Source organism: Enoplosus armatus, chromosome 15 (assembly GCF_043641665.1).
Source record: "Enoplosus armatus isolate fEnoArm2 chromosome 15, fEnoArm2.hap1, whole genome shotgun sequence".
NCBI lineage: Eukaryota > Metazoa > Chordata > Actinopteri > Centrarchiformes > Enoplosidae > Enoplosus > Enoplosus armatus.
Genome location: NC_092194.1, coordinates 4009641 through 4034343, shown reverse-complemented (window position 1 = coordinate 4034343; position 24703 = coordinate 4009641). Strand labels below are relative to the sequence as shown.

The window sequence follows — 24703 nt, the reverse complement described above, 5'->3', positions numbered from 1 at the left end:
GAAAAAAGGCGGCTGAAAGTCTGTGAATCAAAAGTATTCTTCGGGTCATGATGGTCATAAACATTAAGTAATACGTGTGGAATGATGGCGGAGGGATGTTGTGGTTGGATACGCGCTTTCCTCTTTGAGGCAGTGTTTACAGATTCACAGCTGCCCTATTTGGATGGACGATCCCCCCCCGGAGAGAGAGAGAGAGAGAGAGGCGAAATTAGCAAAATAACGCTCGCCTTATTAACGTGGCTGGATACAAGGTAGTGCTGAGGCGCTGCCAAGAATGTCTGGCAAGCCTCGTTGTGCACAGATATAATAGCGCACACTTAAAGACAAGGGATGCGCAAGTGGTTGGAAAGTTTTAATTCCACCCGTCTGCGGAGGGTTGCAGTGTTTGAGTCTTTTGTTTATGAGGGCTGGGGAGGGGGGGGGGGGGGGGGGGGGGTGGCTAGCTACGCTTCCCATACTGCACCTTGTTTTCTGTCACACGCACTCACACATAAACTGCACACAGCCCCGACTCCACAAAAGCAATCTAGGTCATCTTTCATCATCTGGTGCTCCTGCTCAGGCGGCGGGATGAGCTCGGAGTAAAGTGGACGCAAAGTGTGCGACGAGAGAAGAAAGTCTGTGTGAAGAAAGTCCGCGTGAAGAAAGTCCGCGTGCAGACGCCGGGAAAAGGGGAAATCCAACAAGTGGCTGCAGCTAATGACATAGCAAGTGATGGCGCAATGCCATTACATGAAATGATCCGCCCATGTTTAGCATGGGGACAGGAACACTGCTGGCTCTGAGGGGGCTGAGGGTGATTTTTTACATTTATGATCTGGTTTTTAAAAATTCACCAGCTGGCAAGATATAAAATAATAAAACCGTGAGATGAGCACAGAAAGTTGGCATGAGCACACCCCATGCCACTATGCTATGTATTTATTCTTGTGCCAGCAGTTGTGTGAGGTTCACGTATTTTATTGTGGAAGCTGGAACGGTTTGCCACACGGCCATCAAGTCAAATGATCTTTATATGATTACTATTTTCCATCATGACATGATGTTATACTTTACTATACTATAGCTTTAGTCATTTGTTGTGGGGGGAAAAAAACAGCATTTCTTAGTTCTACATGTCAAATAAAAGAAGACTTCTAACCTAAGTATGCGTACCGTGTTACCTGTCTTAACATCCATTAATTAAGAGCTGAATATCTTATATATTCTTTGCTTTGCACGTGTTAGGTCTCTATGTATAGAGAGAAACCAAACACAATCTGTAACCTTGTCACAGTGGAAACACAATAATCCAATATGTGAAAGTAAATTAAACATTGACGCCCAATTTCACAGTGTAAATACATTTTCAGGAGTAATAGAAATGCTGCTGGCATCTGCATGTTTCTGATGAAATCTCCACATATAAAGATTCATAGTTTGATACATGTTCTTCCCATCGCCAGCGGTGGAAAATTGGAGAATTTACGAAGGCTAAATTAGAGCGACACGCGCAAATTTCTTATTTAGTATAAAGTCATGACTTTAGGGAACGGCAAAGAAATACAAAGACACACACACACACAGCATCCAACAACATAGCTTCTCAACACTAAGGCCAAAATATACATTTTTAAGACTAAACCTAAGAATTGTTTTCAATCACGTAGGTTAATTGCCTGGCGGACCTTTATTCTGAAAGGTCTGACCAGCGGAGCTTCTGCCATTATATGAAAAAGTGACTTCGCTGACAATAAATGTGCAGGATGGACAAAGCAAGATTAACGCTTGATGAAAAAAACCTCTGAAGTAAATTAGTCACCACAGCAACAAGGGTGGGTTATATTTAAATTCACACCCGTTATCAGCATTACTCACCCTCCCCCCCCCCCCCCCCCCCCCCCCCCATGTGTCCTACATATCTCTTTTTCGTCTAAATGGTAACTGCTACTCCTCTTTGTCAGTGCAGTTTGTCATACAGTATCTTTTCGTGATTTTCCAGATGGTTCCACGTGTTATATAAATCAGCGTTTTTTTCTTTTGACTGTTGCACCTGCAATTTGGGCGCAGGTGATGTGGCGTCTTTGAAGCTCTGTTCTCTCTCACGTATGAGAACGCTCACATCAAACCTTCCTCTTTAGATATGACAAATGTGGCAAATTGGTATTCAACCTCACCTGACCCACCTTCGGAGCTTTGCTAACAACCATGCAAACTTCAGAGTAAAAACCCATGTTCCCACGAGGCGTTTATATTATTTCTGTTATAAAACACAGTTTAAGTCGAGCGTCACAACGTTTTCTTTGAAGCTCCAGCGTCTCTTCTGAGAAATCAGCACGGTGGCCACACTTGTGGTTTGCAGTTGAATGACGGCTATTGCTCCTGGGTGCAAACAGACGAAGGCCTGGGGAGTGTCTGGGGGGAAATTACATATTGGTTTTTCTGTGCTGTGGTGCCTCATTGATTCAATATTCACAGACACATTGAGGCGGGCAACAAGCTATATCAAAGCCTGGACACTTTTTTGCCTCCCCAGACACTGTGGCTCCAGCATGTTCTTTCTAAAGTTCTGTGTTTCCCTGAGAAGCAAACTTCAAAACCATACGTAATATGGGGAGACCGAGTAATGTGTGAGTTTTTATGTGTTTAAGTTTGATTTCCTGATGAAATGAGTTTGTGAGGTTCATTGAATTTCTTTCTGATATTCCTCTGTCAAAGAACTTATGTTCTTGGTCCCATTTGTGTGAAAAGATGTGGACCCATGAATTTTCTCTAAATACTGTATATGATAATAATAATAATGTGCTGGGATGACGAGACAAGAGAAAAATAAATCTTCTGTGTCTTCACACACTCTGCAGTGGCTGAAAAAAAAAATCCCAATAAACAACAACCCAACAAGAAGTAATCAAATAAAAGCTTGGAAAGTTGGTAGTGGATTATAGAAGCACACAGCACCATCAAATTGCTAATTTTATGTTCTAATAACTGCCACAACAATGAAGTAAACTTTCATGCTCCATGGCCCACAATCCTAAAGTTTACTGGTTACATTCGTCATAGCCAGTTGAATCTAATTTTCATTCATTTGTTTGACACAGTGTGACTAAGCTGGGCAGCAAATGACATGAAATTCTGAGAAAGCCCGGAAACAATTAAATTCTTTCCGTTATTTCCATGATTTATCATTTTCACAACTTAAAGTAATAGTTTGACATACTCATAAGAGGATAAGGTGAGAGGACTCTCGTGTCCTCTACAGTAAATATAAAGCTGGAGCCAGCGGCTGCTAGTCTTTGGTTAGCATAAAAATGGCAAAGTAACTTTCTGGAGTCTTGTCATCGCTGTGAGGTTGCCAGGCAACCACCCCGGTACTGGTGGTACTGTGGATTTTCCCAGATCCTCCCAACTGCCAGTCTGCCACTGGATCAGATTACACGTAGTTAAAACATATCAAAAAATGTCCTCTTGGCCTTGGCTGAGGTATGCACTCTTGAGGAGCTTTTTCACTCTGAATAAGCGCTTGTTATTTCAAACCAAGCAATCAAAATTCAAAAGAAATTCTGTACATTTCTGTAATCTGGCGGCCATCTGGCGGCCATCTCAGTCCTGCTCGGGATCCTCTATCCGCCGTGTTTTTCTCTCACAAAGACAGACAAAATGTAGGAAAAAGAAAAGAATTTTCCTCCCAAGCAGAAGAAGCAAGTGTCAGACAATTAATGAACCTGGGAACTTGTGCAGTCTTTAAACAACCGCAGTGGTACCTCAGCAGTACGGGCCTGAGATTTACATACTGTCGTTCTCTCAGAAAACACAAAGAAAGACAAAAAAAAAAATGTTCCCACTGTTTTTGAAGTTTCACTTTGAGATCGCATGAATAACTCAACAGCGTTTCATTCAACAAAGGATCACATATCTCTTTCTCTTCTCTCACCCTCCAATCTCAAGCCAGCCGCACCTTTCATCTCTCTCTTCTTCAGCACCTGTTTATTCGACTACCTGTCTATAGCTCCCTCTGCTCGCTCAGAGACACTCTTCTCTCACTGTTCATCATACGGAAGAGAAGAGGGCATGCGAGTGTGTTTACATTGGCGTATAGTGTATTCTCTGAAGCAGCATCAAACCGACGCGAGTCAGGCGCAGCTCGGATTGTGCCGGGCGGCAAAAGACACATGGAAGACCTGGACATGTTTTCATCTGAGGTGTGGTTAAATGAAATGGCAAACAGTTTGTCACATGGGAGACAATGGGCCTCATGCAAGTACATTTTCGTGTTCTTAATCTTAATCTTAACATTCGTACGGCGTTGTGGTAAGCAAAGACACCAACGTTTGTAGCAACAAAACCAGACCATACTGAGCTCAGAAAGGGTGTGTTTTTAGCTTGTGAATTCAACTTTAAGGCCATTTTCTACAGTACAAACCTCTAACCATATGCTCCATAAACTGTTTGTCTTAAGTCTAATTCAGGAATATCCTGCGGTCCAAAAGCGGTAGCGTCTACGCATATCATGAAAAGTACTGCTAATGTACATGTTAATAAGAAAATCATTTCAATTACTGGGGAAAATGGCTCATTTGTACTCAAATTATTACCCACTTTTAATGGCGAAAAAGACCCAACTGCAGATGAAACGGTGGCAGTTTAAGCAGTCATTTATCCTGGGGAGATAAGTAACCCTGCCAGATGGAAGACAATGCACAAAGATGTAATTAATCATGTGTTCCCGCTGGGTCAAAAGAAGGGAGAAAAAAAAAGGAAAAAAAAGGACTGGATTTGCAATTTTACTGCTCAGTTTTAAAAAAGGGTCGAGTTGGACACCAGACGTGAGGCTGTAACTCATTTAAACGAGGCTGTGAAGTGTTTGAATCTTCCTACACATCGATTTCTCATCATTTCCCCTCAGACGTGCCTCGACCACGCTTGTGCGTCGAGAGATTCTCGCTTTGTGGCTCAAGTCTTTGTCCTCCTTAGCAGGATTTTCGGACCCGAGCCCGTTTCCTCCCGCGTGGCTCTGCTCCCACACCGCTGCTGGAACAAGTGGGTGCCAATGGCTCGAACTCCCTTTTCCCCGCACTAAAATGTGCTGGCACGGCAACGAGACCGGAGTGGGAGAGCGGGAGAGAGCCAGAGGACACGCTTAACAGCCCCCTCGAGCGAGTTTATGACCTTTTAGTGATAAGAGGCTTGTCTTAGTGCTCAGCAAATTTACGAGTGGAAAGAAAAAGTGCTTTCTAATGTTACCTGGCTTCTGTTTTTTGTTTTTTTTATCCTCTAGTGCAATAAAGACGCCATATGCACCGGAGAGGGTTTGTATGTTAATTAACACAGGTCTCATTTGACTTATTTGAACTATGTTCAGTCCACCTTAAATGTAACGATAATTAAGCCTGTGAGATTACTGAAAGTGCTTGATGCTGAGACTGTTCACACTTAAACTACATTACTGATCTAAAATCCAGCTGCAACCAGGCTCACTGGTTCATAGTTCCAACTGGGGTCAAGTTTTAAAAGGACTCATGCAAGAGTCTAAGGAATGGCTTTAAATAACTCATCGTAATGATACAGAACTGTAATGATGTATGTCTCATGTCCTTTTTCCTCTCAATTCATCTTCTGCGTCTTATAGAATGAGACTACTCGTATGTCATTCAAGGCAAAGAATTACATCTCTCTCTCTCTCCAGTTAGCTCTTGATTACTTCCCATTTCCTTCCTTCCAATCATCCTCCCTGCACATCTCCTTCTCCCTCATTAGTTATTCACACCGGCCCCCTCATTCTCCTAGAAACGTCCCTTGGATCACGACCCTCAGTCCATTCTTCAGGGAGACATATTGACTCTTTTGATGGCCTCGTGCTGCTCTACAAAAATACAACCCCTCCCCCCTCCATTTTTATTCAAATGAGAGAGCCTGTGGAGAGGTCCAGTGCGCGGATCAATGCACAAATCTCAACAATCTCTCCCCAGCTGCACGTGTCAAACACTGTGTCGTGGGGAGATTACGCTGCGCTCAGGAGCCCACCGTCTCTCTTTCTTTTTTCTTTTTTACCCCGGCCTGCCGAGGCTGCGGGATGCGTATGCTGAAAATCGATCATTGCGTTCGGGCTGGTGGCAGGAACCTCGGCGCCCCGCCTTTGGCTTACATGTTGCTGGCATCCACGGGGATGAACCAGATGGTAGGTACCTAGGGCAGTGAGCTTTGAAACTGAACAGGCATGGCATGCACTCTACAATGAGCAGCGAAATCTTTCAAAGTGTCACAACTTACCAACTGCCTCACATTAATGCTGAATAAATGACGGTGTGTGTGTGTGTCACCGGTTGGCAACGTATGCAATTATACTAATGATGACGATATTCTGTGGGTTCTACGGGCATTTTAATTTTACATTTTACATTTTTTTTTGTGCAACTAGAAACTCATTGCAAACATGGTCACATATAATAGGTTTTCAGGAGGAATTGTGCCGTGCCTTCTTTCTTTTTCTTTTTTTTTTTGCCTTGAGCTGTTTGTACGCAGCGTCACCCACAACTGTTCTTCCTTTGTACAGAATGAATGGAAACTCAATACATATCTGAAAGCTATTCTCCTTTCACTCAGCCTGACCAAACACATTCTTGGTGTGGGGCGAGAGAGCAAAGCCTCTCCGCACTGACATCTCTTTCTTTAAAATAGAAGCACAGATCGCCGCAGAGCCAATACAATCTATCTCTAATGGCTTCCTCCCCTTTGATGGCCCCCATGTTTAATCAGAGTAAGAGCTGGGTCTTGCCTCACTTCTGCTGGCATCCATTAATTTGGCCTCTCTTTTTCATTTGTTTGTTTTTTTTTTTTACTGGCCTAGCAGCCAGCTGGCATTCATCGCCGGCCTGATTGAGTCCTGTTCAATACGAAAGCAGCACCTGGGCTGGAGACAAATGACTCACAGCCACAACTGGTCAATGTCTTCACTCATTTGCTATCTTGGTCCCAACTGCTTCATCCAAAGGATGCTTCGGCTCCTCCTACTTTTTCATTTTTTAATTACCCATCATCATTGTTTTCTTTCACACTGAGTTGGGCATGCACGGGTTCATTTGTCTTTATCCCCGGAATCGTCCACCTCAATGTTAGAGACAATCACGAGCCATTCGTTGTGGATTCAACGGAGAAGCCAGACCAATTACAACAGACGCACAAACCACATCACAACAATGTCAAACAGTTCAAAACTGGGCATTAGGTTGGCTTTTCTACCTCAAACAAGGTGTCCATTAATTTCACAAGTGTACCAAAATCTGTCATTGTCATGTTTGGCACAGTTCTAAAGGGGCTTGCCACAAGTGATGCCAAGGATCTATCCAAAATGCACTTGTTTACTAGCGGATACAACAGCAGATGTAACATAAGCAGCAGATGCAACATAAATCATTGTAAAAAAAAAATTGCTTGTATAGCTATATTAGATCCAGAAGGAAGGAGATCAATCTTGTGTGAGCAGGCCAGCAAAGATCAGGTAAGATGATTAAAAATGACTACATTCTTTAATTCAGTAATGGCTATATATAGTATGGTGGTCTATGACAAAGTGCTGACAGCCATCAGTCAAAAACAGCTGTGATTTCTTTCTTAAACAAAGCTAAATCTGTTGTTTGGTGCCCTAGGCTGAGGGAATTGTTCCATTTATGATGGAAATATGCTTTGTTTCCAAGAGTTAGTTGAGAAGCTTGATGCTGCTCTTGTGTGTGTTATCTATGAAGTTGGAGATGGTTAGCCCGGAAACAGTGAAAAAAAATCATCCTCTAAAGGTCACTAATTAACGTGTTTTTGTGGAGAATAAACAAATTAGACAAAACCCAAGCGTAAAAATTACAAACAGCATCACATTTATGTTTTACAAGGGGTAAACTATGAACTATTCCTTTAGGAATGGAGCTAATGCTAGGATACGATTAGCTTAGCTTAGCCTAAAGACTGAAAGCCTGGGGAAACATTAGCCTGGCTCTGTGCGAGAGTTACTTGCTGTAATTATTTTTTGGTAAACAACACACGGGTGCAGTAACTTCCAGGATTCTTGTCGTCACAGTGAGGCTGCCAAAACAAACAAAGAAACAGCAGAGACGCTGCACAGAAGTACTGGGCGGTTGGATAATCTGTTTAGAATTAGTTACACCATGTCGCTCCCTCTAAAACCATAAAATGTCATTTTTACATTTGTTTGTGTGCAGATTAAACAAACAACATAAAACATGTTAGTTAGTGACCTTTTGGGGTGTTGTTTGGGTGGACTTTCGAACTTTGGAGAGCCTGGCTAGCTGATCACCCCTGCTTTCAGTCTATATGCTAGGCTAGGCTAATAGCCTGTCGGCCCTCAGTTCTGTATTTAATGTACATACTTGAGTGTGGTATCAACTTTTCAACTTTTCTGTTCAACTACTTCTCGGAAAGAAAGCAAACAGGATTTTTTTCCAAAATATTATTACCATTCCATTCCTTTGATGAAATTTCCTGGTCTGGGTAAATTTTTCTGAATTGTTTTTGAAGGTATCAGGCCAGTAAATGGTAGAGCGCCATCACAAGTTGGCAGTAGCGTTAATTGTAACATCTCCCTAAAAGATACTTGAGGTAGCGTGAGTCATACTGCACAAGTTCAATTTAATCAAACATGTTCTGAAACCTCCAGACCCTCCACCTTGAACGTGTCTACCATCTCTGAAAGAAAAACCATGACTTCACCCGAAAATCAGAACACACACACACACAAACACAAACACACACATTTCATGATGAAATGAGAAATGTGAACTATTTTTCATCATCATTTCAACTCTTTTTAGTTGCAAATATGTTTTCTCCTCCAGAGTCATTAATGAGCACTCTGCAGTAAATATTGCATAGCTAAATGAGGATGGCTCCTCATCAGTGAATAAAGTGTCTGGGGCAAAAGGGAAAGGAGTTCGACGGCGCTCCAAGATGCGTCAAGTCAAGAAACTGTCAACCTCTACTTGCTGAGGAAAAACTCTCTCCCTCTCCCCCCAGGTCATTAGCTCTAGCTGATTTCCCCGCCACACGGGCCTCTTTCTAAATGGGCCGGTGCCCTGGCCACATGAACGCTGCCCTGGGACCATGTCAAAGCCGTCACACTACATAGAGCCACGCCATCAGTTCCAAGGCTGAGTCACCAGAGCTAGTCCATTACGTGACTTGTCATTGCTGTGGGAAGATGGACCCAGTCACTCGTGTCATTTAACGACGCCCCGTGGTATTTCGGCACAGAGAAGAAGAAGAGTTGTGAGAACTATAGCGGCGCCTTTGTACAAAACCAAATCTCTCGTGTCCCATTTCATTCCTCTGTGATACGTTGGAGCTTGATCCATGTCACATTATGGTTACAAGATCCGCAATTCAGGATGATAAAGGAGAGACAAAAATGACTGTGTCCAAGTTCACTTTGTAACCTTTACATAATCTGTCCCAAAGCCTGTCTCTTTTTTTTCCCCGGCCAGCCTCAAGGCAGCTGCATTCACCATCTTCCCTGTGATAGCGCAGTAGCCAAGCAATTTTATAATGAAATGCCTGTAAGGTGACAGATAAGGCCCCTCTCATACTTGTCAGTCAGCGGCTTGGCCCCGTGGAAACTTGAAGCGTGAGTCCAGAGTACATGACAGTTGAGTCAGGCTTTTCTTTAGAGCGGCAGGCGAGAATGAAAGATTGAATCGTGCGTTTCTCAAAGTGCTTGTGTCACCACAGTGAGATTACATATTGGCCCATTCACTAACCCTGACACCCACTCACCACAAGTATCTGATATCACTTCATGACGCATTCAACATTCACATAGCATTCCGACGGTCTTCTTCAGAGGACTGTAAAAGGAAGTGGGGCTAACTTGAAACCTGTCTGACCCTTTTCTTGGTATTTGCTTATACAAGATGTTACCTAACTGGCTATGTAGCTAAAAAAAACAAAACATACCTATCTCTGCATCTGGCTAATCACAGCAGGTTTGTGTCTAACTTAGAGTTGCACACAACCAAAGGGCAGACAACAGAAGGGGCATTTTGGATATAATTAGACTGACAAACCACTGCTAGTTTAGCTCATGATTTACTGTGGCACCTTGCTGCTGAGCCTCCCTGCAGAGCCTCTGCAGTTGTGTCCACCCAGAGTGATTGTGATTGCATCATGCCAAATTTCTTCCAAGTAGGCGAGGGATCTTATCTCCGACGTATTTGCAGGTCAGCAAAACCTTCACATTTATGATGAGCAAAAAAACTCTGCACTGCAATCGACAGCAGCACCACCCAGCGTGTGAACCATTCCCCTCGCCCAGCCTGACTGCCAGCAGCACTGCTTCGTTTTTGCGCGACCCCGTGTTCTTTTTCTACTTAGCCCCACAACAACGACCACCAAGGTCAGGCTGGAGTAGTAGTACATCGAGAAAAGGTGTGTGTGTGTGTGTGTGTGTGTGTGTCGCAAGAGAGTGTGTGTGTGTTAGAGTTAAGGGTGCTGAGGCCGGGGCCGTGGCTTGATTTCATGGACTTGGTGCAAGCATGGCAAGGTCAACATGATGTCGTCCAGCTGGCACTGAGCAAAAAATCAGAGGTGCTGATCTTTTTTTCTTCTTTTTTTTTTCCCATGTTGCACTGCTGATGTGGCTGCTAGCTGCTGGCTCCAGCTCCCTATTCCAGCAACATCAGACAGAGGAGGGGGAGGGGGGGGGGGGGAGGCTTTGTGTTGCCTGAAAGCACCCCAGTGCTCCCTAGTGGACATGCGCACATGAGTGAACACACACTCAAATACATACAAGCATAGGTCTTCTCTCACATTCACCTTCATGTCCACATTTATATACACACACACACGTGCGCGCGCGCAAACCAAGCTTGGCCAAGCTTGTGCACATGCTCAAATACATACACTTTTGAAATGCTGATGTCTGAAGACAAGAGAGATGGGAAAAATGCCAGATCTTTGAACTCTGCACAATTCACACACAAAAGGGAAATCCACTCCAAATCTCAGCATCAGTGATCAGTTTTTTCAGCAACGTCCCCAACCTGAGAACATGCTTGTGATGAACGGAGATACTGTATCTGCCAATACTGGTTACACGATGAGGTTCGTACGCAATGGGCTTTTGCAGTTAACATGAATACAGCATGGATCTGAGCACAGATCAGGGTCCCGCAGGTACTACAAGCTATTATACGTATGAGGCAAATGGGGGAAGGAAAACTGATTAAAACGACCCTGTCAAAGGCCCTTTAATGTCTAACTGAAACGACACACAATGCTGCAGGTAAACAGAGAGATGTGGAAGATGATAAAAGCAGCTGGAAGGAAAAATAATACTAAACCCACAACTGAGTGTGAAATACCTAAACTATCTAATATTTTGAAATCTGAATATACTGGATCCATTCATAAAAATGTTTGCTTGGGACTACATTCAATGTAAATTGAAAGAGTTATTGATGGCTGTAACTGTTGCTCCTCTCTAAACAGTGGCCATGAACGGGCGCCCCTGTGCTGTGACTACACCGTCAGAGACTGGTGACGAAATCCTCATCCTGGGCAAAAATGCATTCCAAAGTCCAGCCAAAGCTAGTGCAAGGCTGCGGCAGTCTGAGTTAGACAAACTGACTGGGCATCAGAGTTTCTGTTTTTTAAATTCCCCATGTACGTTTCCCCCGGACGGTGTTTCCTTGTTGAGCCATGGTGAAGAGATCAATCTTGTTACTCGCCTGGCTGGGACAAAAACAGCTGCAATAAACCAACACACGCCTTCCAGACGGAGATGAAGCCTCGTATTATCATTGGACTGAACTGAATGCATTTTGACTCAGAACAAGGACTCTTCTAGTGCAGTTGTGCTATAAAGGGATTGCTCAGTATGGTGAAGAGGGGTGATTATAGTGACTAATACCTGTCTCAACACACACATGGAATGTAAGTATTGTAAGAAAAAGCGGTACTTGTCCTTGGAAACAACCCTGATGCCATCATGAGGTTCTTTTACAGGCTGAGTAGTGATCCTTATGGCTAGTAAATTCACTTTGACATGTAAAATCAGTGGCTTTAAACATCACCTTAAACTCAACCTTGTCTAATTTTGCCCCAGCTGGTGTGGTTGGATGGTTCTTGTGAGTGGCAGTTGCTTAACACAGCCAGACCGAAACTATTTGTAACCCCACAAGCAAAGCCGGAGCTGTGACTTCATCAAACTTTTCCTCTCTGCTCCAGCTGAGAAGATAAGCCGTCTCCGGGCCGTGGTGAGTTCAAAACAGCACGCAGCACCGCTCGGTATTCACTCCCAGCCATCTCAGCAGCTGAACAAGTTGCACTTCCGTCCCTTGAGCCGGTCAAGACCACTGAGCATGCTGGGGCTCGTGCACCGATAAGCCACAAACAGCGTCTCTCATGGCACTGCTAATCTGCCCTCTCTGCGCACACACACAGACACATCCAGCCATGCCCCAGGGATGGTAGGGGTGATACAGGGCCCAATCGACATGCCAGCCTCCGCTTGGAAAGGTGGGTGGAGGCGGTGGGGATGCGGGGGAATGGGGGTTTCAAGGGATAAGCGGGTTCCGTGAGAAACAGCTCTTCCTCGGCCTTTCATGGCGAATCATATCCCATTAAGTGGGTTTTGTCCTGTGATGAGGATGCTGCTGGCGCTCCTCAACAATCCCATTACAGATCATAAAGGGAGCTGGGGATGTGGCCTGAGAGCACTCCGGCTGCTCCTCAAAGGCAGCCGGGCTTTGTGTGCACGGCGACTGCGCCACATCTGTTAATGTCTTTTTAACTCCAGGTGAATGCTGGGAGGTTTTCTTCAGACTATACCGTGTTCCTGTCTGATGCTTCATGCTCAGTGGTTAGCGCCACAGGGAACGGTTTGATTTGGCTCCAATGTGAGTTTGGCTTAAGATGTGTGAAAACCAAGAAGAGTCTGACAACAGAGAAAAGCTTAGTGATAGTGCTTCACTGGACTGGAAAGACAATGGGTGTGTTACGCTATCCATAAAAAGTGCCGCCTTCTTGCCTTCTTTATACATCCTCCTTTCCTTGGATTTCTGTCCTACCATCTTGCCAGCTGTCCGAGGAGATGAAATAAGAAGTTTAAAAGTCTCCTTCAAGGACCTGTCAGGAAACTCCTCTCTGGATGTACATCTTTTTAATGCCACACTCCTTAAAGCAGCACTAATTAATATTTTTATATCACACTCCATTAATCTGTGAAAGGGGTCACTCGCAGTGATGAACCCAGAAATAATTACCACCAAACTCCTCGTCAGCCCTTTGGAGCCTTTCAGCCTAGTTTTGAGTCATGGTTATGGTTTTCTGGCCCACAAACCCTGCACTCATTTACCTTGTTTCAAGCTGTAACAGATAAACCTGCTGCTGCCACTACCTGGCCAGCACCAAACAGGTGACGGACAACGCTAGCAACTAGCTAGGAGGGTGAATGATAATTCTTCATGGCTGCTGCGTTTGTATATGGGCTAATGTTTGCTAACAACCAGCTTCCTCTGGTGACCACAAGGGGCGAAAAAATCAATTAATTCAGCTTTAAGGTCCAAGTCAAAGATTTTACGGTTTTACAGCATATGACATATCTCTGTTTACTCACTTCCTACATTTGCTGTGCCTTATGCTATGCTAATTTGATTCAGGAGACGGACTATGTTAACAACTAGCTGGTGAACACAGTGGAGCATCTAGCAGCTAAAGAGACAGTTCCTCAGGAGGGTGAATGCTAATGCTTCATGGCTGCTGGATTTGTGTATGGGCTAATGTTTGCTAACAACATGCTAAAAAGCTTTTAGCTTCTTCTGGTGCCAACAAGTGGCAAAAATAATTTAATTCAGCTTCAAAAGGTCCAAGGAAACACTGCTCTGTTTCTTTAAAGTTCAACATCCACACTGTTCAGCAACAACCAGTAAGAAGAGGTAAGTTTTATAATAACGGCTTTAAAGTCAAAGAGTTTACAGTTTTACAGCCTACATATGCCCATAGCTTCACATATCTCTGTTAACTCACTACCTTATGTTATGCTAATTTAAATTCAGACACAAATCTAGAAGATGAGACCATTTGAGACCTACGGCGAATTATTGTTAGCTGTGACTTGCAGAATATCTTACTCCAAGTGTATCACATATACACACAGAGGCAAAAAGTACAGCTAGCCTATTACTCACATGCTAACAAAAGGTAGAAAAGAGCTAAATTGGGCCTTTGTGGCATTTAAATTGGCAAACACAAACAAAATATCCACATATGGTACAGTGTGTAACTTCCAGAAAAGTACGACCACTCATTTATGCACATCATTTATTTCTCTCATTATGGAAATGGAGCATCTCGGGGCGCGAGCTTCACATTCAGCTCCGGTACAGTATGCATTCCTGTCCGCACCTAGCTCTGAGCTAAACTCCTGCACCGAGGCCTCTTATAAGCATCACCATTAATCAAACAGGCAGCTTGCGGTTTTTTGAGAGAACAAGCAAGTGGCATAAATAACTAAAACATCAGGGGAAAGGAAGGGGTGGGGGAAGACAGTGCTGAATAAGAAGTGGAAAAAGAAGGAAATCACAAGCCAAAGTCACCTTGAGTCCAGCTAATTTACAAAACGGTGACACAAGCATTAACAACAATGAGGGTGATTAATATCGTAAAAGGCATTAGCTTCTGTTTACATTGTGAAGGTGTTTATCCGCAGCTCCCAATTTGGCAAGCTTCACATTTTCATATTTTATTTTAAGTATGGCTGCAGAGTACTAACAGCTTGTCTTTTTTTTTTTTTTGGGCAACAGTTGAGCTCCCCGAGCTCTTTGAGATGGAGCCAACTAATGTGAGGGCCGGTGCACAGGCCATACATTTCGCCGGCCCAGGCAGACGGATAAATGATTTGCTCGCTTCCTTTAAGTCAAGGGGAATTAGCCGTCTCATTACGCTGACAGCAGCCCTGTTGAATGTGACTGTCATGAATGAATTTGAGCAGGTTCAGGGGGCATCTCATTAAAAGGCACTCATTTCCAACCATCCGCGCTGGGCAAGGTGACACAGAGAAAGGCTGTTTCCTTAACCCAGTGCCAGGATGGGAAAAGGAAGTGCTATGTTTGCAAAACTTCACAAAGGCCTAGATGTGAATACTGCGTGGGACTGTGTGTGTGGCGAGTGTGCAGGGCGGTAATGGTATCATCGCCGTGTTGTACTCAGTTCAGCCAAGCAGCGCTGATTTTTGTGCACGGAAAATGCCAAAAAGCTTCAAGGTGTTTATGTTGCAGTTGTAAAGAGGAGACAATCTAGCTACTCCTGAAAAATCCTGACACACTCACCGCTGCTACACAACTACAGTACTCATCACAGGTTGACAAAGAGCTGAAGCAGAGCAGTTGCTCGCTCTCTCACCTGGACGTTGCGTCTACAACCACTCTGCCATGAAATGAAACCTAGTTAGCGGCTAACACTGAGACACATGCACTTGATCATGCTCAGAGCAACTTGCAGTATCGACCAGCTGGGGCAGGGCCTTGCAGGGTCCGCCGGGGTGTCACGGCACGCCACCGACTCCTTGAGTGAATTGATCATAGAAATGCATAAATAATAAAGTGGCGTGTCACTCTGACTTCCTATTGATTTCCCCATTAGCAGCTGATTGATACAAGCTTTAAATGTCAGGAGCGCCCATTGATTGCCACGGGTTCACGCAGTCACTCGCAATGTCATGCTACCTTTCCTGTGGCTCTGCAGCTTTCCACCTGGATGGACTGAATTAAAGGTGCACTGTGTCATCGAGCTGCATTAAGGCCGCGTTTCCACCAAAGTGTTTACACGCCCTCTGCAATGTTTATTCCTCCAGTTAACTGCATTTGGGAATGATCCAACTTCGTCACACAAAAGGCCTGAACTCTTCCCTATTGGTCCAACACGTGAGAAACTCTGAATCCACAAATGACAACTCTCTAATGCAAGGCTTTATGGGTATACGGAGGCAGATATTAGCATCTAAGAGAAAAGGCTGGAAGGTGTAGCATGCCAAAATGCAAGGAGATTAAATCAAAGTCTGGACTGGCAACAATTGATTATTTCATTAGTCCGTCAAAGGCAATTAATCAACAACAATTCTGATGGTTAATCATTAGTCATTTATAGATTCTAAAGATTTGCTCCAATGTGTGGATTTGTTGCTTTTTCTTTTTTTTTTCTGGTGTTTCAGTACAATCAGGAAAGGTCACCAGTGTGTCACAGGTCCAACACATACACACTAACAACCATTCACACTCACATTCACACCTATGGGCCAGTTCACCTGACCCGCATGTTGATGTGAAGTGACAGCAGTAATCACTGAGACAGCACCCCTCCCGATAGTATCTTTTGAAACCAAAACATCAAACTGAGGCTGTGACTACCAATTATTTTCATTATTGATTAACCTCTTGATCATTTTCTTGATGACTTGATGAATCCTTTGGTCTATAAAAAGTCAGAAAGTAGTGAAAAATGGCCATCTCAATATCCTGAAGCCCAAGGTAGGATTTTCAAATGTCCTGTTTCGTCCGATCAACAGAAAAGCCACAGATATTCACATTTTAGCTGGAAGTGGGTAGTGTTTGACTGTTGTTGAGTCCCTTAATTAGATTTCTTTTTTTTGTGAAGGCATCTAATTCCTAGTTTAAACTCACCTTCACGTTTTTCACCAGCACGAACACACAAAAAAATGATCGCAGGAAAATGGAGTCCATCATGTTTAGCTAAAGTTAATCAAAATCCTCGCAAATAATTCAAATAACGTGTGTTCTTGTTTACGGGTTCCTGTAATTATGCAGTGTGAACATCAAGGAGCTAAATGCAAAAAAAAGGTAAACAAGTAAAACAAGGCAAACCTCACTCTTCTGTGCCTTTTCTCGAGGCCAATATGCCAGCTACTTTGTCAGGGAAAAAAAGAGGGGGAAAGGCATTTGGGATGTGGAAAATTAAAAGTGTATTCATCTTTCAAGGAGAAACGTCTTCCGAAATGGCCACAAGCAAACGCAGGGTAAACAAAGTAGCAAGCGTGTAATCTAACTTTATAAATTTGCTGTTGACTTTCTTTATGATTCAGAGGAAACTGCAATATTTGCCTGACGGCTAAAACATCCGCACACTAGGATTCTGTTTTAAGCCTCTCAAAGGAAATGGCAGACTGGGGATTGCTCAATAGAAAATCACGAGAGAGTGTGTGTGTTAGCATTTTGGGGCAGAGCTGAGGGGGCAAACATGGGAAGAGAGGAGCCCTGGCGCTCACAGTGTGCTCCTCTCAAGCATGACGGTGGCGGTCTTTCACTTCAGGGCTTCAGTCGGATCCTGTTGGGCGTGTTTATGGAGACACTCTTTGCTAATGGTCTTAAAGAGCTCGGCGGCAGGTATGTGCAGGTTAATGAAGCAGGGGTCCCCGCTTCCTCCGCCTTCCAGTGCTGAGATCATTTATGACTCTCTTGCAACCTATTCATGGCATCGCTTGGTGAACATAACAGAGGTTAATAAAGTGGAGGTCAACTCTTTATCACACCTGCCCAGCACTGTTTTCCCCGCTCCCACACTATAGCTCATAGAAGCGTTTCTCATTAATGATCTCCCCCATAGGGCAAGTGAGTATAAATGTACTGTGCAGAGTTTAATGCCTTGATTCCCATAGGCACGTTTGCCTCGTCAAATTCGATCGCCAAATTATTCCGGGTGCCATGGTTGGTATTTATTTCATACTAATAGCCAGCGTCTTACCAGAGGCGGCGGGGGGGGGGGGGGGGGGGGGGGGGGGCAAGTGTAGCTTGCACATTACACAGAAAAATGTCAAACACTGGCCAATCAGAGGTGCGAAAAAGCAGATAGAGCGAGGCAATATACGCTGGAGTCTTCAGTTGAGTCATTTGATATGGAGGAGGGAGTGTATGACACTGGCAGATGGGAGGGGGGGGGGGGGAAATGGAGGGGACGACAGATGTGTGTTTGAGTGTGTGTGAGAGGTGTTTGGTGCTTGTATCTGTCTGCGCATCAATAGTGTGTAAACACATTTGTGCCTTGTAGAAACTCATAATGTCATAACCGCTTAGGATAATAACTGCAACTCTGCAAATATGCCAGCAGAGTAATCTCATAGGAGGCAGCGGGAACACGGTGTGAGGCTTCTGTGGAGTCAGTGGAGTCCACCTGTGGTGCGTCGACTCCCGTCCGTTACTCTGTTGCTCGTGACAGCTGTCCCTTTTGAAAATTGCCATTTCTTTTGTGATGCAAGTGCTTCTAAGCCCAATCGCATCATACAACTTGCAGTTCCCTTTGTGGGAACATCGAATAATAAGGAGCCAAAAGCTGTATCTTAGTCCCCAACTTGAAATACAGAATGTTCCTTAAAAAAAAAAAAAGGCCTCGGTTAGTGTTACACCACTGTTCATTTCCCAATTTTAACCATCCATCCATTTTCATTCATCCTGCTGAGAGTTGCAAGGGGCAGGCCCTTGGTGACACAGTTGAAATGAATAACAATATTAAGAACATATATTCCAATGTTGATATATAGCACAAAAGGAAAAAATAAAACTGACCATATACGTAGACACCTGTTTCCACTTTCACACTCAGATGAAACTGATGTCGAAAGCAATGAGCTGTTTTTTGGTTTCATTACAGTTTGCTTGAACTCATTAATGTGGACATTATAAATATGTAGAGTAAATAACATGACATCATATGATCGCGATAATGCCAATAGTTGATGGACTATAACATCAAAGGTCCCATATTGTAGAAAGTGAGATCTCCATGTCTTGTTTGATTATAAAGCAGGTCTGCTCAGGACGACTCTTGAAGTTTTTGGAGCTTGTTTCAGACAGAGGGTGAACTGAGGGGCCAGCAGAAGATAAATAAGAATATAGAGCTGAAATGAGCATAATATGGGACCTTTAAGTGATCCTATTCCAGCTGACACTGCCAATCAATCCAATTATACTAAATTCACCTGACCTGCATGTTGGTGTGATGTGTGAGGTGACAGTGCTAATCAATCTCACTCCACGTCGACATTCCCACTAAAACATGTTTTGAAACAAAAAAAGCAGCGAGTTCCCCATGACGAGCTGTTTTTCATAATAAAAGCTCTACAGCAAATACATAAACAAAATGTGTGCACCTACCTTTGTGAAGTATTCAGTAACAATGCAAATTTCCCCGCTGGGGGATTAATAAAGGATTATCTCATCTTATCCAACATTAAGTCTTGGGTGATCATTACTTAGCTCGGTGTCAGCTGGTTTTAATAGAAGTTAGAAGTTGGTCTAAATCTACATTTGGGCATTTCAGCCGCATGTTTCAACCATAGTAAATAACGATCACAGTGCAGCCATCATTTCAAACGTGCTTGTTAATACAAATTCTGGCTTTTAACACCTTCGTCGCTTGATTGTGGAATTAGTAATTAGCATGTTGTAATGGTGATAATGACACCGGTACGCATGAAGCGGATACGACGGATAAAAATGGACTGAGACCATTTTTACGGCCATATTTGTTAGTTAGTTTTACCAAATCAGAATATACAGAAAGAGCTTTCTCCTTTGGGTTTTTCTTTGGTTTGGCACAATTGCTGCTGTTATTTGTCCAGTCCTCACTGTGGTTTGCCGCCACCCTCCATCATAGCAGATTTCAAACGAACAGACGCCCTTATACGGTATTTCCTTGCTGAAGCTTCCTCAGGAAGCCTCTCATTGCTCCTCTGAGCAGCAGACCTCCTTGATGATTAAAGACTTAATCAATTTCTGGTTTGTGTGAGGATGAAGGAGGGAGGAGATATAAAATAAGAGAAATGATGGTGGATGTAATAAACAATGGATGGCAGCCTGCTAATTCCAGTGAGAGCTGGAGAACATATATATATATTAATGCACACATATTAGTGTAATGACATAATGTCTTGTCATTTTATATCTTTGTTGCTTTTATATAATAATTTGAGTCTAATGTTTTAAAGTTTGATCATTGAAAGGGCTTTTGAAGTGGTCTTTTACAGCCACTTCTTATGTGATTTGGCAAAAGGTGCTTCTCAGCCAAATCTCATCATACGACTTGCAGTTCCCTCTGCGACCACTTCACCAAAACTGCTGCACAGTTGCATGTCGGTGCTGCGGCACAGAACATCATTTCCTGCTTAACCAACTACAGTTTGCAGAGGACAAGAGATACCAACAAAGTCCTCCGTATTAAACGTCAGTATAAGTAGTTTGTAGGTGCCCTCCAGGACGACACAGAGACGCGTTTTCCGATCTGATGCGCCTGTCAGCAGGACAGCGTCGTTTGTCTGTTCCACCCAAAAAAACACTGCAAATCACTGTTGCAAAAATAAAACAGTTCTGATCTTTCACAACTGTGGCTTGGTTGGGTAGAGTAAGAACACCTCAGCTGTTTTAGTGAGAAAGTAAATAACCCAGCTGAGGTCCCTACTGAAAAAAAGCGTCCCCGCTGCGCTGGTTGGGATGCCTGCTGGGAGCTGCAGTGGACATTATGTCCATGAAGAATAAAAGAAGAACTAGCAACTAGACAGCAGTGTGTGGGTGCGGGTATTTTTTGTTGTTGTTGTCAGGATTAGGCACAAAAACTACTGTGTTATGTTTAGGGAAACATGCTGAAATGACTGTTTGTGTCATTTTTTTCTCGGGAGGACAGTCTCAGCCGGTGTAGTCGAGATTTTGGAGCTGTGCATGCCTCAGCCATGCAGGCGAAGCTTTTTGTACTTCCAAATCTTTGTTTATAAAAACTAGGTCTGCCGAACACGCAGTTACACACATTCACAGCTGGACGCCACCCGGTTACAACTGATCTGTTGACCACTGAGCAGCTCCACTGGAACCGCTTTATGGCTCAGTGCTTCGCTAAAGAGCTTCTTAACGCTTGTGATGAGAAAGCAGAGCCCTAAAACTAAACAAAAAAGCTACTGTAAGAAACCATAACAACGTCCCCTGCTGGCTTCCCACCTGCAAACACTACCAGCTGTGTTGTTGGAAGGCCTGCTGGGAGCTGCAGGGGTGGTCCACTCAGGTGCTTTTCTACCACAGTTCCAGCTGTATAAACCATGTTTGTGCATTAACATTCACAGTGGAAACGCACTGATGCATTTAATCTACGCCAGTTATTACAACATATGTCATGCTGTCATTTTGCATGAAAAGTGCAACCGAGATCATAACGTAGTAACCAACACAACAGGCAGTAGCATACTACACGATATGCTGTTATTGCATTCTTGCATTCAGAGTTTCTGCATGCATTTGCATGTGTTTCTACCCTGCAGACGCGCCCGCAGGGGGGGGGGGGGTTTCAGCTTCCAGCCGAGCCGGGCACTCTGCTTTGCTTTTGTCTGATAGGTTCCATTGCACTTCTTTTTTCGTTTTTTTTTCTGGGCCAGCCTCCCTCATCAAAGTGATTAAGCAATTACACTGATTGTGCCGATGCTCAGAAGAACGAGGGAAGGACCCTCGAGTATTGAGTGCTAAAGCCTTCTTTGGAGATAACGGCTTAATTTGTGCCTAATCAAAATAAGGCCCGTTCTCTTAAATCTCCAACCTTCCCTCAGCAACTGGGTGGCTGGCAAATGGGAATTGAGAAGGTATCGTTAAGGAGAAAGTCATGGAGGCTTTTTCCAACTTAAACATCATTTCATATAAGCCTCATGCAATGTTCAAACATGTGATTATCAGGCAATGAGGCCTCTCTTTCCCCTCCATATGAAATAATAATTAACATCTCAGAACGGATAAGGATAGGAGCCTCTGAAGATGTTGCATATAGGCCTACCCAGCATGGACCCCAACTGGAAATAATAAAAGAGTTTGGGAATTAAATCAACATGCAGTTCGTCTCTCAGCGCCGCTGTGGGCATCAATAATGAAGCAGGAGTCTGGAGAGTCCCCTGGGTCCCAGCAACAGACCTTAATGCATGCATTCCCTAAGTGTTATTTTCTTCTGACACACACACACACACACACACACACACACACACACACACACACGCATGCCTCAGTCACCATCGGGCCATTGCAAATATCAGGTCTTTCTCCATGTGCTGACATTTCTTTACCCGCTCATGGTACGCATCTTAAGGCACACATGGATCCAACATCAGAACTGAATCACACACACGCCGTGACGGAGCAACGCGAACTAGGCTGTGTCGTGCGCGTGCGTGCGGAGTGCGTGTGGGGATGTGGGAACAACATGGGGAGAAGTGAGAGAGAAAATCGGGGGGGGTAAGAGAGGAACTCACCCCGGGAGGATATCTGAAGGAAGAGGCGGGGGTCCGCAGCGCGTATGGCCGCGGTGTACCGATCCTCGATCCCCGGCACCTGCGCCTTCTTCTCGGGCATGAGCCGGACCCTGAGCCGGCCCCCGTCTGCGCCGAGCCACCACTCCAGAATAGTTGTGAGGTCCATTTCCAGGGTGAACACCGGGGCCTCCTCGTACACAGACAGACCCCCGCATCCCGTCTTGACTATATCCTCTCCTATTTCCACCACAACTTGGTTTGATTTCCTGCTGGCTTTCGTCAAGCCCAATTTCAGAACTTTGGACAGCGGCCGCTTGTAGAAGAAGGGGAGCTGTCCGTCAGCGGACGCGTTCCTCAGGGCAGAGTCCGTTGCGGACCGGGGCTCCACAAAAGTGGATATGGTTTTCTGCAAAGGAATGCAGTGCATTTTTAAGTTGGCGCGCACCGTGTAACATCCGCTAAAAGTCTGGCAGTCGCCGTTCAGGGGTCTCTTTATGAACTCCGCCAGGTAATAGCGCAGCAGAGAAGGGACCGCAAAATCCACAGCCAGGGTTTTCCTCTTGAGCCTGGAGTTTATGGTTTGGTTCAAGTCTCTTTTGCCCCCGGTTTCCGCGCTGCCGCCGCCGCCGCCGCCGCCGCCGCTGCCGCTGCTGATGTTGCTGAAGCCGGCGGTGGGGAGATCCATCCCCGCCGGGGTCCTTGGCGAGGCGCACTGCAGCCCGGCGAGAAATGCCGCAGAACAAACAAGCAAAAACAATATCCTGGTGTTCATGGTCAAATAATTCGAGTTTTTCTTCAGAGAGACGAGACCCCTTAATCCCAGCGCCCGCCGCTTCCCCTCTGCTCTTGTCACAGACGCAGCGCCGAGATCACCAAGTGCGAATCGATGATCCTGCGGGGTCCTGCGCCTCTTCGCCGGTGCGCACCCGAGGCGAGACGAAGGGGGGAAACTGGGTTTTACGCTGGTTCGCCGCCGACTGTTGCCGTCCTTCCTTCTTCAGACGGAAAAAGTGCCATTTCCCCTCTCTGTTCCCCGCACACGCACAGAAGCAGACACAGACACAGACACACACACACACAGACACACACACACACGAACACACACAAACAAACAAACAAACAAGCGCGCGCGCCTTTAAGACAATGCCTTTTACCGCCGGTGCGAGCCCCGCGAGGCGCTCTCCGGGACGCTGATTGATATGCCGCTCGGGTCCGCTCCGGTGGCTTTCAAAGACCCCCTGTCTCTTGGCACAGTTGTGACGGCGGCACAAGTGGTCTCTCTGTCAGCGGCGTCGCTCTCTGCTCCCCCCCCAGCCCCGCGCCCCCACCACCACCCCCCCCACCCCCCGCCTCCTCACAAGTAAACCATGAATTCACAACGAGTTTTTTTTTGGAGAAGCCGCGCATCAGTTCAAGTTTAAAATCTAGTCGTATCGCGCGGTCCCGGCTAATTGAGGAGCCCGGCGGCGGGTCTCTCAGCGGCGGGTCTCTCGGGTGGACTGCCCGCTCTCGGTGCTCCTTTGGCGAGAACTGACAGCCTCTGTCGCCTCTGTCGCCTCTGTCATACCAGCACACGCGGCGAAGTCGTCCACACGGCCGTTTGACGTCAATACGAGCCGTTTTCTCCGCACACGACTCCCCCGGCGCAGGAGCCTCCGCCGTTCTGGACGCGTCTGAGGCGCCCTTCAGCGCAGCCGTAATGGTGTCTGTGTCTTTATTGGAAATTAGAAATGCCGGGAGCAGCGCCGCTCCACAGTTCGTCTCCCGTGATTTTTTTTTTTTTTTTTCTTTCAATGAATCACGGAGCCTTTTGTGCGCGCCCGGAAATTGGATTGGATTAGTGGCACTCTCCCGGTTGTGTGCAAATCAAATAGTTTCAGAGGGAGGCCATTTGGGTCGGAGCCCATTTGGCTTTGTTGTAACTTACGCAGAGAGGCCAATATGTCCTTAAAACATGGGGGATGGAGGGAGGAGGAGGGGGGAGGAGGCTCTTTTGCCATCTTGCCAGTTCATTTGCCACACAGACTACCTCCTTAATTGGGAATCAAGGGGTCAGTGTTTGGGGAGAGAAAATGCTCCTCCACCCCCCCCCCCCCCCACCCCCCTACACACACACACACTACACCTCTCTCTCTCTCTCTCTAAAAGTTGATCTGGGATGAGACACCCGCTAGATGGCGTCAGCACATGCTTATGGTAATTCACACTCCTCAGTTTCACTGACAAATCCATTAATGCTCTAATTGCTCTGGCATTTCTACACCGTCTCAGTCAGCCTTATCTACAGAGGACTCCTCCTGTGGACGCCCTCATATGAGACGAGGGATCAGAGGGATCACAGGACACACGGGGGCCACGTCAGAACTCTGAGATTCAAGTCACAGTTCAGAGAATAAACTCAGGTTTTTGGATTTAACTGTTAAAATTCAAACTGTTTAG

The 24703-nt window shown here is 45.2% G+C and overlaps 1 protein-coding gene across 1 annotated transcript in view; it reads right to left on the bottom strand.

The window, feature by feature from the left end:
- The window catches only part of alk (ALK receptor tyrosine kinase), a 280490-nt gene extending 257454 nt beyond the window's left edge, over window positions 1-23036 (bottom strand). Inside the window, exon 1 of the mRNA XM_070920558.1 lies at window positions 22265-23036. Coding sequence (XP_070776659.1) covers window positions 22265-23036 — 772 coding nt within the window. The remainder of the gene's footprint in view (window positions 1-22264) is intronic.
- Between the last annotated feature and the right edge of the window lie 1667 nt (window positions 23037-24703).